This window comes from Aethalodelphis obliquidens, unplaced genomic scaffold (assembly GCF_003676395.1).
Source record: "Aethalodelphis obliquidens isolate GAN/ISIS:26980383/991018 unplaced genomic scaffold, ASM367639v1 scaffold56, whole genome shotgun sequence".
Classification (NCBI taxonomy): domain Eukaryota; kingdom Metazoa; phylum Chordata; class Mammalia; order Artiodactyla; family Delphinidae; genus Aethalodelphis; species Aethalodelphis obliquidens.
The window spans coordinates 8,071,615-8,086,886 of NW_020838000.1; the positions used below are offsets into that span (position 1 = coordinate 8,071,615).

Here is a 15,272-nt window from a genome sequence, read left to right on the forward strand (position 1 = left end):
TTGAGGTGCTCGGGCTTCTCATTACGGTGGCTTCTCTTGTGGAGCACGGGCTCTAGGCGCGCGGGCTTCAGTAGTCGTGGCGCACGGGCTTAGTTGCTCCGCGGCATGTGAGATCTTCCGGGGCTCTAACCCGTGTCCCCTGCATTGGCAGGCGGATTCTTAAGCACTGTGCCTCCAGGGAAAGTCCTGGAGTGTTTTTAGCTTGTGAAAAAAGTTAACTTCACAGGGTCCTTCCTTTTTAGCTCCTAATGGAAAATGTCAGCCGAGCCCCCTTCACCTCCCCCTGCCATCAGCCTGAACTGACCTGTTATGCCCTTGTCTCTAAGGGGTGGCTGTGTGAGCTATTACGCTGGAAAGAAGATCCTTCTCCAGAAAACAGGACCCTGTGGGAGAACCTCTCCATGATCCGAAGGTTCCTCAGTCTCCCTCAGCCTGAACGTGATGCCATTTATGAACAGGAGAGCAACGCGGTGCATCACCATGGCGACCGGCCGCCCCACATCATCCACGTGCCCGCAGAGCAGATTCAGGTTCGTTTACCTTGGCCAATTCAATATAACGCTCAGTAAATAGAGGTTTAAACTTAGCAGGGAAACGAGCATTTCTCTTCTTTCCACCAGTCTAAACATAGGCTTCTGAGCAAGAGATAACAATACACTGCCATCTCACTCAGGGGGAGAAAAGGAAAACGAACACACGTTTTCCAACATGTGTATTGTGTTCCTCTCCTTTCATCTCCCCTCCCCCAAAGCGGTGGAACCCCCTTCTACACTTATTTGGCAAGTCTGTCTTTGTTAGAATTGGGTTGTTTTGTTGTGTGAGAGCTTAAGAATTTTGTTGTCGCTTTTGAAAAATCAGAATTTTTAGAACGCCACCTCTTTTTTAATGAGTACCAATACTGTCCCCGAGGAAAGGCATGACTGCTGTTTCTGTACAGGAAGTTAATTGGATCACAACTGTATACCTTGGATTCTGTCCAAAAGAGAGGAGGGGAGGGAAACTAAATTGGCTTCTGGCTTCTGACTCCCTGGCCCTGCCTTCACTTTGTAGCTCTATCCTCACAGCCTTAGGGAGCACAGGTTAGGGGTGAGTCACGTTTGTCTGTCTTTCCTTTAGAGCCCCTCTCCCATGACCCCTGGGAAAGGAGAGTCTAGAGGCGTTTTCTTGCCAGGCCTGCCAACCCCTGCGCCGTGGCGCGGTGCTGCTCCGCAGGTGAGCCAGGCACAAGTTAACCTATGCCAGCAAGAGAGGGACACACAGAGAGGGTGGTGCCAAGACCTGCTCTCTTGGTCAGGATGCTTAACCTTGCAAAGGCCGTGCTAACCGTGGCATTGGCCGAAGATCCCTGTGCCGGCAGAGTCAGCCTCGGGCTCAGCTTGTCACATCCCGCGACCTGTCTCCACTCATCCACTGAGTGGATCCACTAAATTCATCCCCAGTGAATTCAGATTGGGAAGCTCTGGGTCCAGGTCGTCGTTGGCCTCCATTGCTTAGGAAGTGTGTTGAAATTGAACTTGAGCTGTACAAATTATTTGTGTTAAATCTAAGGGGACGCTTTTAGCTTTCCCCTTTCAGGGAAAATGCCATTGCCTTCCAGAGTCCTAAAATTCTATGCTCTCTTTGTTGAATCACCTGTATATTATTTCTTGGTATTGCTATTGGGGGGAGGGGCCGTGGGAAGGGGCGGAATACACACACGTACACATATGTACACAATAATAGCGTTATGCATCCACTAAGGGAAAAAAACCTTTGACTATAAAAGTTAAATTGAAAAAGAGAATCCCTTAGGATATCAAGTATTAAAATAATCGTGAAAGCCTGAAAAACTTACTGTTTAGCAAAAACAAAAACAAAAAAGATATGTGTTAAGTTAAAAAAATAGTACTTGATTAAAAATGTAAATTGTTTTTAATAAAATTGCTTCTTAGGAGGATTAAGGAAATGCCTAGGGCACAGTACAAATGTTCTAGAATTTTGGGCTTCCTCGGGTTGATTTGCCTTGCTAAGAATCTTGGATATGGAGTGTATATATTATGTGCATGTGTCACACGTTTGTTATGTATGATTGTGTATGGAAATTACAGCACATATACAGATACTAATTATGAAGAAGTGTCTGTATACACTAAATTTAAATCCTAATCACATATGAGTTTAGTATAGATAAAACAATTTGCTAGCCGTTGTGGGATGGATTGCCCAGTGCAATTTTGTAAGAAATCTGTGTGTCTGTTAGATTGAAACTGTCTAGTAGGACATTCACACGTGAGAATCTCAAAAACCCTTTGGATTCACAAGGGCTGTGCTGCAGAAGAGCAGAGGCTTACCCATTTTATTTGCAACGAAAATAAGACTTTGTATGCGTATGCTTGCTCAACGTTTTACCCATCCAATGAAATGGGACAAAACACTCATTTCCTTCCCCACGCCTCCACAGCTCACCTTTCGAAAATGCCTTTGAAATCCTTACTTCCCAATCTTCATTTAAAATCTTTGTCAATTATTGATATCATAATTTGCTTTGCTGTCTTCGCCTCTGATGCGTATCCTTCTGGTGAAGTTTATGGCTCACATTTTCAGAGCGCCGAGTTCCAGCCACCGTGAGCTAGCCTAACCTCTGATGAGGAAGCCCAGGAGCCCCCCCAAGCCCTCTTAATTCCACCCTTTCTGGTGATCATTTTGATTTTCTTCCTAGTACTGTGGGCCATTTAGCTGGCTTGCCTTTCCTCCCAGGATCCCTGTCCCCATCCCGGTCCAGGCAGGTGCATGTGGGATCCCTGACCATGTGCTCGCTCGTTGGGAGGCCGCATGCGCAGTGGCCAAGAATGCCGCTGACCCTGTGCTTGTTTCTTTCCTGCAGCAGCCGCAGGCGCAGCCGCAGCCGGCGCCGCCCCCCGCGCAGGCGCAGGTGCAGCAGCCTCCGGCCGGGCCCCGGCTACCCCCGCGGCAGCCCACCGTGGCCGCGCCCGCCGAGGCGGAGGACGAGAGCCGGCAGAAGGTGCGGCCGCGGACCAAGATCTCGGTGGAGGCGCTGGGCATCCTGCAGAGTTTCATTCAGGACGTGGGCCTGTACCCGGACGAGGAGGCCATCCAGACTCTGTCCGCTCAGCTGGACCTGCCCAAGTACACCATCATCAAATTCTTTCAGAACCAGCGGTACTATCTCAAACATCACGGCAAGCTGAAGGACAACTCGGGCCTGGAGGTGGACGTGGCCGAGTACAAGGAAGAGGAGTTGCTTAAGGATTTGGAGGAGAGTGTCCAAGACAAAAATGCTAACACCCTTTTCTCGGTGAAACTAGAAGACGAGCTGGCGGTGGAAGGGAACACAGACATTAACGCCGACGTCAAAGACTGAGATGAAAGTCTTCTTTTCCTCCATCAGCACCAGTGAAATTGACTAACGACACGGAAGGTCCACCCTGTACTCGCTCAGCAAACCTTGTTGTCCATTGTTTGGCCAATGAATCTTCAGAAACTTGCACAAACAGGAAAGTCGAGAAAGGATGATACAGACTGCACTAAGCGTTTTGCTCTCTTTTACAAACTGCTTGGCAGCCCCAGATGAAGCATCGGATTGTTTGGTATTAAAAATGAAAATTTGTGTTCACGGAACACACCCAGGTGTGTACCCCGTAAGCATGATACCAGTGATTTTTTTTTTCTAATTATTATTCTGGAGCCTCAAAGAAGCATTATAACTTCTGTGATTATTATTTCCTTCCTTTAATTATTTCTGTAACACTTCACACTGATCTTTGGAAACTCGCCCCTCGTTTAAAAAAAAAAAAGAAAAAAAGAGTTTGTTACTCTATTGTATGTTACAAAAGAACTATAGACTGTGGAATGCAGTTTAAAGATGACATATGCCAACAAATGCCTTGTATTATATGGCACTGCCGTAATTCAAATTTGTTTTTATTTTGGAAATAAAAGTTCACTGTAATTTTTTTTTCATTCTCATTGTTACATGATTTTTTAAAAAATGAAAAGAAAATGTGAAACACAGTTTAGTCCTCATTATTTATTTGTAGATCCTGCAGCATCATGTTGTAATTAATTTTTTGGAAGTTTCCGTTAAATGTAAAATTGCTTCTCTTGTTACCATACTGATTCTTTTCTATTTATAAATGTATTTTGATGGGCAGTAAAACAAAGTGTCTTAAAAGTTTTAAATAGATAAAATGTGCTTTACACAGTTGCCTATAAAAAGTGCTCTATGTTATCCAAGCAATTCATACTATAAGCTTCACTCTTATTGTTGTATGCAATTTTTACTATCATGCAAATAAGGTTAGGTAAATAAAACTAATAGATCACCTTAGAAAATTATGCAATTAATGTGAAAATAATTGATGTTTGCAATGTGTCTTCCTTTGGTTTACAATCAATTTTAAAGCTACATCTGTATAAAATTTCTGTATAAAGGTGTTGTTTCTTTTTTATGAGTTTATGGCTATGAAAACACCAGCTATTTTGTTACAGCTGGCTGTTTTTATAAGTGTATCACAATTTTCTTTATGCAGAAATGTTCTGATTAGGAGTGGTTATTGATTGTAACTACACAATTAAAATTGTTTGTATGGTATGACAATGGTAGGGTTTGTCTGCTTATGTGAAGTAACTTACAGAGTCCAAGACGGCCCTCTAAGTTAGATGCATGTTAATACTTTCTTGATATTTTGCAGATCTGAAAAAGAGCAATTGAAAAGTCACTTGAAACACTGTATATTTAAATCACAAACACATGCTCACTTTTTAAGTTTAACAATGAAGACGATAACCTGTTTTTGGTTAATATATTAAACAGAGATAGGAGGATGGTCAAAAGACTCGCCAACAAAGACATCAATTCAGTCTCTAGCAGATAGGTGCTTAGAATGGATTCATCTGCATTTACTTCACAATACTTCCATCATGGCAACACTTCTTTTAAGCTGATGTGTGAATATTTTTAAAGGCCATTAATAGTAACATAAGTAGGGGAAAAAATGGACCTTCTGTTTAAAAACTCCTTAGTAAGCAATGTATTTTTTTTTAAGTTGTAAATGGAATATAACTTAATAACTCTGAGCTTATTTGGTTGTGTATGTCATAACTATAAGACCTCCGTGAAGAAAATAAGAATAACATGCCTGGAATTGAAACACGCACTTCAAAATTCTTGCAACATGAAACTCAGTAAACTCCAAGATATAAAGTGAGGTGTGCTAATGGTCATGAAAAGGATTGGGGCCAGTGTTGCAGTTTTTGGTTATTTTTTTTTTCACATTCACATTATCTTTTGCTTCTTTTTAAGATTTCCTACTTGTTAGCAGGTGTCTGTTTTCCTTTGCTTCTAAAATCACCCACTCTCTTCCTGCCTATCTTTTTCCCTGAGCCCTGATGAGCCCATTGGTGGGCAACTGGACTGCTTTAATGCTGAATTTAAGAAAATAAAATGGGATGGCTGAAAACTCCCAATTCAGCTTTCAAAGTTACTATTTACTTTTGAAGCACAGCTGAACTACTTCAAAGGCACCTGGTTTGCTGTAAACTTAAAATTATATTAGAAAAGTTTTCAATTCTTTTCATTAAATGAGAGAACAACTTTTAAATATTCTTGCTTATTACTAGGGTTCAGAAAATCATTTAAGCAAAAGAAATTTGAGATAAAATAGAGAGTAGATAGTGTGTATTAAAAATAATAATTAAATAGAATAATATGCCAGGAAGCTTAAAGAAAGACAACCTATCTTCTTTTTCTCTGAGTTTAAAGGGAAAACCTAGAGCAGAGGGTAGTTTTTTTTTTTTTTTTTTTTACACCAGCACAACACCTAATATAAGGTGTCACAGATCTAATAACATTTAGAAGGAGAATTTGGGTTGCAAATAAGATTTTCTCATTCCCAGTAACCTCCTAACTTCTTTGGAAATAACATTTTCAATGAGTTGCTGAGTGTGTATAAGAAATCAACATGACAATACTAATAAAATTCTCACTTAGACCCCTTCACTCAAGCAACATGATCTTGCTAATATGACTTTTTAAACCAAAAAAAGGAAAAACGTGTATAAACAATGACGGTCATGATGGAGTGAGCAAAATTGTTTCCAGGGAAGATGGCACGTTTTGCAAGAGGTTTGTCGGGATGACCTTCCACATGGCTCCCCCAACGTCATATACTGCTCATACCAGCCCCAGTGTTGCCAGAGACTATGGTAAAATTCCTTGAACAAACTTCACTGTGTCCATGTATTTCAGAGACTTTTAAAAGATGGGCATGACATAGCGCTTCGTGCTGTTAAGACCTTAGCAGAGTCAGGTAGTTTACGGGTAATATTCAACCTTGTGCATCTGGATCTGTCATGGATTCCTTCCCTCAGCACTTTGCCACTAATTTGTATTACACTCTGTGGCCATATAATACTTGCACATTATGCAAAAAATAATGTTGATAGTATCTCCTTGGCACATAATATGCAGAGTTGACACATAACATTTGAAAACCAAGGTAACTGATACGTGTGCCCTAGTTGCGTGGCACTAGGTTACAAAGCCTGTACATATTATATATAAAATGTGTATTGATTAACAATTAGTCCTAAGGAATTCTGAGCTTAAAAGAAGTGGTTTTTTCCTGCATTAGTGATATCTATATCTAACTGTGCTTATCTAAAATATATAGCTTGAGTAGAAAACATTTTCCATTTGTTCAAGATTGAATGAAAACGACAATCTCATACATTCCATTATTCAATTCTGCCCTATTCCATATTGTTATCATTGGCTGATATTAAGGTCCTTGCCTGTCACGATATTATCAATAAAAGGTATTCTGCACTGCCTGGTGATATTTTCAAAAAAAGCAATTAAAATGTGTATACCTACGCTATTATATAGCCAATGGAAATTGGACTATTGTGCTAAAGCAGGCCAGAATTTGCATGATAGTGTGAAAACCAATAGAGGTCCAAAAATACTAATCCTATCTAAAATATCAGAAGATACCGATACTGTAGTTAACCTTACAAGTAAATACTTTTTACTTTTTAAGGGAGCATATCATGGATTCAGCATTTCTGAGACAATCCATTTAATGTAAATACTAAATACTTGCATGTCTTTCGACAAAGGCTAAATTACATCTGTTAACGTGCACCTCTTTGATGAAATATGAAGTACCCTCATTTAAGAAATGTGATAGAAAGTATATGTCCAGTGTACTATTACCTGCTTAACAATACCACATGTTAAGTAAAAATAGTTTGGAATTCATGTTTAAATGGTGAACAACATTTTAAGCCTTCCTTACATTACCCCTCTTATGTGGATCATACGTATTTCCAAGTTTAATTTTATCAAAATGATTCTACAAAAATGCCATTTTGGTTTCTTGCCCTGTATTAAGGTTGTATATTAAGTCACCTTCTTCTGTCAACTATTTCAACTGCTAATATCCCTCTTGTGATCAAAAGCACATGACTAGGGCCCTGTTCTCTCTGATACTAGTTGATGAGGTGGTGGGTGAGGAAAAACAGAGCAGTACGTTATTTTTGTTGCCTTGCAAAGAAAATACAGAGAAACTCTAAAGTGACATTTTGCACTGAGTTAAATGGTGCCCATTATTTTTTTACTCCTAGTTGCATTTTTTTTACTGTTATTGAATATTTGCATTTTATGGTATTCAAATAAGTTTTCATGACAGTGACAGTCTCTTTTCATGCCCTTATGCCCCCCCCCAAAGAAAGGATGTCCCATGGGCTGCTTTGATTTTTCACTCACAGAAGAACCATCAGTACCTGTTAAATGAGAACGCTGAGAAAGTTCAACTATTTAAGTGTGTGCATTAATTCACTGAGCCTGTGGCAATGTGCTACAAAATAAGCATTTGTTCAGCACACAATCCTGTCCAACAGCCTCTTTCACCTACTCCACCTTTGTTTCCAATTTTAATTTCCAAATATTTGTTCTACCAGATCTCATACCAACGCTTTCTACCTTCTGAGGCCCCTCCCTAGCATTTCCCTCAAATATACTTAAAATGATAATAGCAACAACATTGGTAGAATGCTTCGTTTTACAAGGCACTGCCACACCATCTCTGTTCCACTATGAGTACTTAAGGCAGTCACAAGGGAGGGGAAAGTCAAATAGGGTAACTGATTTGTTCAGCTGTTAAGTGGCTATATTTGTTTCAAACCCAAGTCTTCTATCTACAAATTTCTATCTCTGTTTACTGCTTAATAAGAGCTTTCTCAAATGCAGAAAATATAGAAAAAATTAAATGCAATTCGATATTGTCAGAAATAGAGTGTAATGTATTTTACTAATAAGAAAAAGTCCATCACTAAGTAATTGAAATCAAGTGTATGAAATATTAACCCCAAAACTCTGCTGTAAAATCCATATACACCGATTTTTTTAAACATACATTTTATTATAGGAATTTCCTAATACACCCAAAAAAGTAGAGAGAATAGTATTTATAATGCACCCGCAAGGATTCATCACCCAGTTCAACCATTGTAACATTTTTCCGTTAATAAATACTTTGTGAAACTTGTTAAAATTTTGATGAAACGTATGAAAATATCGAAACTATTCGATGGGTTTTGCCCATAATGACGTGACATCATCTTGCTTTTGCAAAGTAATGAATTTTCTGGTTTCTAAAGAAAATATTAAAATGAAGTTTTCCTCGGAGCTCTCTGAGAATTTTCAAAAAGCCAGTTTTAGAGAACTTTTGAGAATTCCACAAATATTTGTAACAAAAACAGAGAGGCAAACCAGCCGCTCTTTATTTATAAACAATACGTGCTTTCATATCACTGTTGAAACTAAAGTATATAATTTTCAGTTATGCATAATAAAATATGTAATTAAGCAACATTCCATGGTGGATTAAAGAATTAAAAGCTTCAGGTGCAGAAAAGAATTTGTTGGCATTTTCTTTTTCAAGGTGGTATTTTGAGATGTTACTTTTCATTTTCCTTTGACATCTTATACACAAATAAATAGACAGAAACAGGTGAGAAGCAGAGAAACAAAGAATTGGCTTTACTAAAATGGACCTGAAAAACAGAGTGAGGTAGAGTATTTGCAATGTGCCCATGAAGGCAAAATTAAAAAGGACAGAAAAATCTTCTTAGCCTGGGGAGAAAAAAAAAATCTCTTAATAGGAGCATGTGCTCCAAGAAATAGAAATAACATACGAAGTTGACTGCATTTGGTAATTCCTATATTTCAAACTACATTAAATTAACACACACTCCAATTGATACAGTCCAGTAAGCTTATTTTTCAAATGAAGAACTGAATCTAATTAATAATTCTATGCTAGAAACACTGAAGTTCATAGAGGCGTTTGGCATGTATCCTATTTTTAAAAAAGGGTAATACATCAAATAAAATCAAACCACTCAAATGTCAGAATGTGTCAAGATGATTCTGAAAATAAATTATTCTACTGAACATCTAAGAAAAAAAATAACATAGAGGTGAAACTCTGCATCTAGCACCAGGAGAACTTTCTACCTAATATCGGCAGTTTTTCGTGCAATGCTTTAACTACAGTTACAGTCAGCCATATATGAACAAGTAAATTCAACATTTTTTGTTTATATTACTCAAAGAAATATGCACTTGTGAGCAAATAAATGAATGAATGAAATCAGACCATTTAGAAGAAGTGTTGGGGTATGGTATGGAATGAGACCCATATCCCATGGACAGTCCTCTTGGTGGTGGGTTTTTTAAATTAATTAATATATTTTTTAATTGAAGTATAGTTGATTTACAATGTGTTAATTTCTGCTTTACAGCAAAGTGATTCAGTTATACATATATATACACATTATTTTATATATTCTTTTCCCTTATGGTTTATCATAGGATATTGAATATATCTCCCTGTGCTATACAGTAGGACCTTGTTGTTTATCCTTTCTATATATAAAAGCTTATATCTGCTAAACCCAACCTCCCACTCCATCCCTTCCCCAACCCACTCCCGCTCTGCAGCCACCTATGTCCGTGAGTCTGTTTCTTGGTGGTGCATTTTATTTAAATTGATGTTTGTACAGAGGATTTGTTAGCCTTTAACATCTCATGGTCCTGCTGAAATATGGCATTGTTGTATTTGTTTGTGTGTGTTTTTATACCCCATCTTATTACAAAAAGGATTTGCTAAGACTCTCATATATACTACACTGACATAAGATAAAAAAGAAAAAAGAGAACAAAATTAATCCAAAATTTGGATAGAAAATAACACAAAATGAAAGGTATGTTTGACACACTGAAATACGTATCCTGAGAGCCTATACAATTTATTAGAGTGGGCTACTAAAATTGTAACAGCTTTATTGAGGTATAATTGATATACAATAAACTATACATATGTAAAGTGTACAATTTGATAAGTTTTGACATGTATGTCAAATACAAATATGACACAGACACACAACTGGGAACATAACACACCCAACATTCCAGTAGTTTCCTTGTGTGCTTTTGTAATATTCCCTCCCCCTCACCCCTCCCATCCTCATCTGTCACTGTCCTCATGAAACCACCGATTTGCTTTCTGTCACTATAGATCAGCTTGCCTATTCTAGAATTTTATACAAATAAGATAATTCAGAATGGACTCACTTTTTTCTGGCTTCTTTCACTAAGCATGATTATTTTAAGATTCATCCATGTTCATTCCATTTATTATTGTGAAATATAACCTTTTTCAGCTGTAGCACAGTTTGTTCATCCGTTAAGCATTTGATGGATATTTGGGTTGTTGCCAGTTTTTGACTGTTATGGATAAAGATGCTATGAGCGTTTATATGCATACCTTTGTATAGACATATTTCATTTCTCTTGGGGAAATTCCTAGGAGTAAAGTAACTTCTCATATCATAGGTATTAGTTTAACTTTATAAGAAACTGAGAAACTATTTTCCAAAGGACTTTGCTGTTTTACATTCCCAACAGCAGTACATGAGAGTTCCTGTTGCTTCACATTCTTGTCATCACATGATATGGTCAGTGTTTTTAATTTTAAACATTCTCATAGGTGTGTTGTGATATCTCATCATGATTGTAAATTGCATTTCTGTAATGAATTGCATTTCTCTAATTGAATATCTTTTCATATGATTTGGTATTCATATATCTTCCTTTAAGAAGTGTCTGTTCTTTTACCCATTCTTATTGGGTTGTTTGTTTTCTTATTATTGAGTTTTGAAGGTCCTTTATATATTATGGTTGCAAGTCATTTGTCAGATATATGATTTGCAAGTATTTCCTGTCAGTCTACGGCTTATATTTTCAGTCTCTTAACAGTGTCCTTTAAACAACATAAAGAAGTTCTTGAATTTGGTGAAGTCCAATTTAACAAATTTTTTCTTTTGTAGGTCTTCCTTTCAGTGTTGTATGTAAGTAATATTTGCCTAATACAAGGTCACAAAACTTTTCTCCTATCTTTTCTTTTAGAAGTTTTGTAGTTTTAGGATTTACATTTAAATCCATGATCTATTTTGAGTTAATTTTTGCATATGATACAAAGTATTAATTTTTACAGCAAAACTATTTTTTATTTTTTTTAAAAGATGTATTTCCAATTGCAACAGTACCATTTGTTGAAAAGACTATTCTTTCTCCATTGAATTGCCTTTACATCTTTGTCAAAAATCAGTTGGCCATATATGTGTGTGTCACTTCTGGACTTTCTATTTTGTTTTGTTGCTCTATCAAACTTTCCACCAAGACCACACTGTCTCTATTACTATAGCTCTACAATAGTCTACAGGTAATCTACATCTTCTAACTTTATTCTTCTTCAAAGTCAATTTGATGATTCCGGGTCTTTTCATTTTCCTGTGAATTTTAGGTTCAGTTTGTCAATTTCTACAAAAAATCATGTGCTGGATTTCGATTGGAATTGCTTTAGCTCTATAGATCATTTGGGGAAGAATTGGCCTTTTAACAACATTGACTCTTTAGACCCACAAACAGGATACAGCTCTTCATTTATGCAGGTCTTCTTTTATTTCTCTCAGCAATGTTTATAGTTTTCATTGTATAGTTCTAGCACATTTGTCAGATTTATCCCAAATAATTTTATATTTTTTATTTCATTGCGTATGATGTTCTTTAAAATTTTGACTTCCAATTATTTATTCTTGGTATAGAGAAACACAATTGATTTTTTGTATATTGATCTTTTATCCTGCAACCTAGCCTAAACTCAATAGCTTTTTAATAGATTCCGTCAGATTTTCTACATAGACCATACTATTGTCTACAAATAAAGACAGTAGTAGCTGTAGTTTTTGCCTTGGCATTCACTGTTTTATCCTTACTTACCACAAGGGTGACAGCTTCAACACTCAACTCCTGAGTAGGTTGTCAGGCTATGCCACAAAATACCTTTTTTTTTTTTTTGCGGTATGTGGGCCTCTCACTGTTGTGGCCTCTCCCGTTGCAGAGCACAGGCTCCAGACGCACAGGCTCAGCGGCCATGGCTCACGGGCTTAGACCGTTCCGCGGCATGTGGGATCCTCCCGGACCGGGGCACGAACCCGTGTCCCCCGCATCGGCAGGCGGACTCTCAACCACTGTGCCACCAGGGAAGCCCCACAAAATCCTATTTGACCAAAGTAAAGTTGAGATGTGGAACAAGAGTAGGAGAAGGACTATGCCAAAAAATAACCCAAAGGGAAGAAAAGGAGATCTAGGAGAAGGAAGAGGAACACAGAAAGAGGAGGGTAAAGATGTTGGGGAGGAAATAGGAAGACTTTGGCTGGTAAGTGAGATTACTCAAAGGGAAAGTATATCTTCTGCATATTTCCATGTAATGAGTAGAAAGAAAATCAGGAACCACATGGCAAACTGACCTCTTTTAGTCATTCTAGAAACACTGCCTATTTTTAAGTTTGGGGCTTCTAATAAGTGCTCTAGTTTTGGATAAAGAAAATATTTTTATATATAATAGCAGAGGGGATCAAACAACAGAATCAATGCCCTAGATCAGTGTTTGGCAAACTATGATACGTGGGTCAAGTTTGTCCTGCTACCTGTATTGTAAATAAAGTTTTATTGGAACATAACAAGGCCCATTCTTTTATGTATTATCTCTGGCTGCTTTTGTGCTCAACAGTAGAATTAGAGTGGTTGGGAAAGAGACCACATGGCTCCCAAGCCTAAAATATTTACTCTCTGGCCCTTTGTAGACAATGTTTCTCACCCTCTGCCCTAGGACATTAAGCTGTGCCTAGGTTTACAAAGGTCAGGAATTAAAGCAACTTTCTGGACAACTTGTGTCAAAACAAAATAATCGTTTTAGTGTTTTTCAGAAGAGTTGGAGGCTATATTAACTAGAAAACTCTTTTTTTCTCAATTCCACATTTCACTTGATGTGTATGAAGAACCTAATTCTTTCCTTCTACTAATTATCTCATTGGGCTACACAAGAGCACAAGACCAGAGATGCCACACCCTGTTACTCACCAGTAACTGTTCTATAAATTTAGAAAATTATTGACTAGAAATTTCACCCCTTCTTGATAAACTCAAGAAGTGTTAATATTCTTGGCAAAATTGTTTTTGTGCTAATTGCCTTATCCATCTGCTCTGTGAGATGTATTAGACTGTGAGAATATTTGCTCTCTCCTGCAGTCCGTGCTTCCTGGCCCCGCAGAAAGCTAGACCTGTCTTATTTCCACCCTGAGAAAAGCACACCACTGACAACCGTAAACTTTTCCTTTGGGAATCTGAGATTCAGTTGGCACTGCCCTTGGCTTGATGGCCCTTAGGGAAATCATTCTGTCTAGAGAGAGTACTGTGGAAGGAAACCAATACAACAGGGGTTTAAATGACTTCTGCTTACATAGAGAACCTCCCCTATTTCAGAAAAGCGCCCATATTTCTATAGATCTGGTGGTTGGGTACCAGGTCTTGGAGAAATGTTCTACTCACCACTGGAGAACACACCCTGACCTCATCCCTCTTAACTCTTGGGCTCATGAAACCTGCAGAGACTGAGTAATGCTGTCAGTGTGTCTAGAGGAAAGAAGCCTCAGGTCCAAATCTGTCTGGACTGGACCCAATATTTTATTTATTTATTTATTTATCTATTTATTTATTGCTAAAAAAAACCCTGTCACAACAGCCTATGGGTTAAAAAAAAAATGGGGAGAAATTTAAGAAAGAAAAACTTAAACATTTATCCAAAAACAGCAACAAGCTCCTGCCATTACAGTGCTCCTCATGAACCTTATTGCAACACTATATTAGACATTTATCCCAGAACTTACATATATGCAGTTCAATGTCCTACAATGAAACAAACAACTTGATTTCACAGATCAAGTGCGAAAAGACACCTTTCTCTGCAAACCAACAGAAAAAATCTGAATAGAATTTCATTTAACAAAATTTTATACTCTCTTTACTATGGGCCAGATAGTGTGAGTTTAAAATCACCATTGCCAGAGAGGAAAACTAGAGCAGGAGTTTCCACATGCTTGTCTCTCCATGGGTACTTATGTAAAATTGAGTTTCCATTGGACCAGAGGGAGTTGAGAAAAATGAAAAAAAAAAGAGAAAATGGAGGTAAAATTTTTTATAATGCTATATTATACATTTTAAAGAACTGCAACTTCTGAGATGTTTTGTTTCTTGGTGGTAAAACATCTCTTTGGTGAAAAAAATGGTGATAAATTATGAGAGGACCCATCTTTTTTTTACTGTCTTTGATTTTTACCATCTTGGTGTCATGCAATGAATAGAAAGCAATCTTATTGAGACTACATTTTAAAATCCTTCATTTTCTTTTGTTTTACATATCCATGAAATCCAAAACCTAAGAACCTTCGAATTTAATCAGAAGTTCTCAAATCTTTTGGTCTCAGGATTTCTTTATATTTGTAAAAGTTATTGAGACTTCCACTTCCATGAAAATAGAGTAGACACACTTTTTCTTATTCCTCCTGCTGTGTACAACTAAAACCCCTGGACATTATATATAAAACAAACACTGAAAGACTCCAAAAGATGGCAGGAAGTCAGATCAGCTAGAGACCTCACGATCCAAGGAACAACATAGTGACAAGTTCCCCAAGTTTCTTTTTTGCCTCGTACATCCCAAACTTGGAGTTGAAGAAGCCAGTAACCCAGAAATGCCAATGGACACAAACCAAAGAAATCCCTAAAAGCCTGCCTTCTCCAGACAAAGAAAAAGAAAAGGGGCAGTCTAGCAAGACAGAAAACTTTTAGGCAATAACTGACTTAC

General features: G+C 37.8%; 1 protein-coding gene across 6 annotated transcripts in view; it reads left to right on the plus strand.

The window, feature by feature from the left end:
* SATB1 (SATB homeobox 1) overlaps window positions 1–4,780 on the plus strand; it is a 99,852-nt gene extending 95,072 nt beyond the window's left edge. For 2 of the 6 annotated variants that reach the window (XM_027086543.1, XM_027086546.1), the window contains exons 10-11: window positions 327–530; window positions 2,864–4,597. In XM_027086543.1, coding sequence (XP_026942344.1) covers window positions 327–530; window positions 2,864–3,361 — 702 coding nt within the window. In that variant the 3' untranslated portion in view covers window positions 3,362–4,597. Of the gene's footprint in view, window positions 1–326; window positions 531–1,116; window positions 1,664–2,863 lie in introns of those variants that run through there. The other 4 variants (XM_027086548.1, XM_027086544.1, XM_027086545.1 and 1 more) reach the window with 4 other exon arrangements.
* The last annotated feature ends 10,492 nt before the right edge of the window (window positions 4,781–15,272 follow it).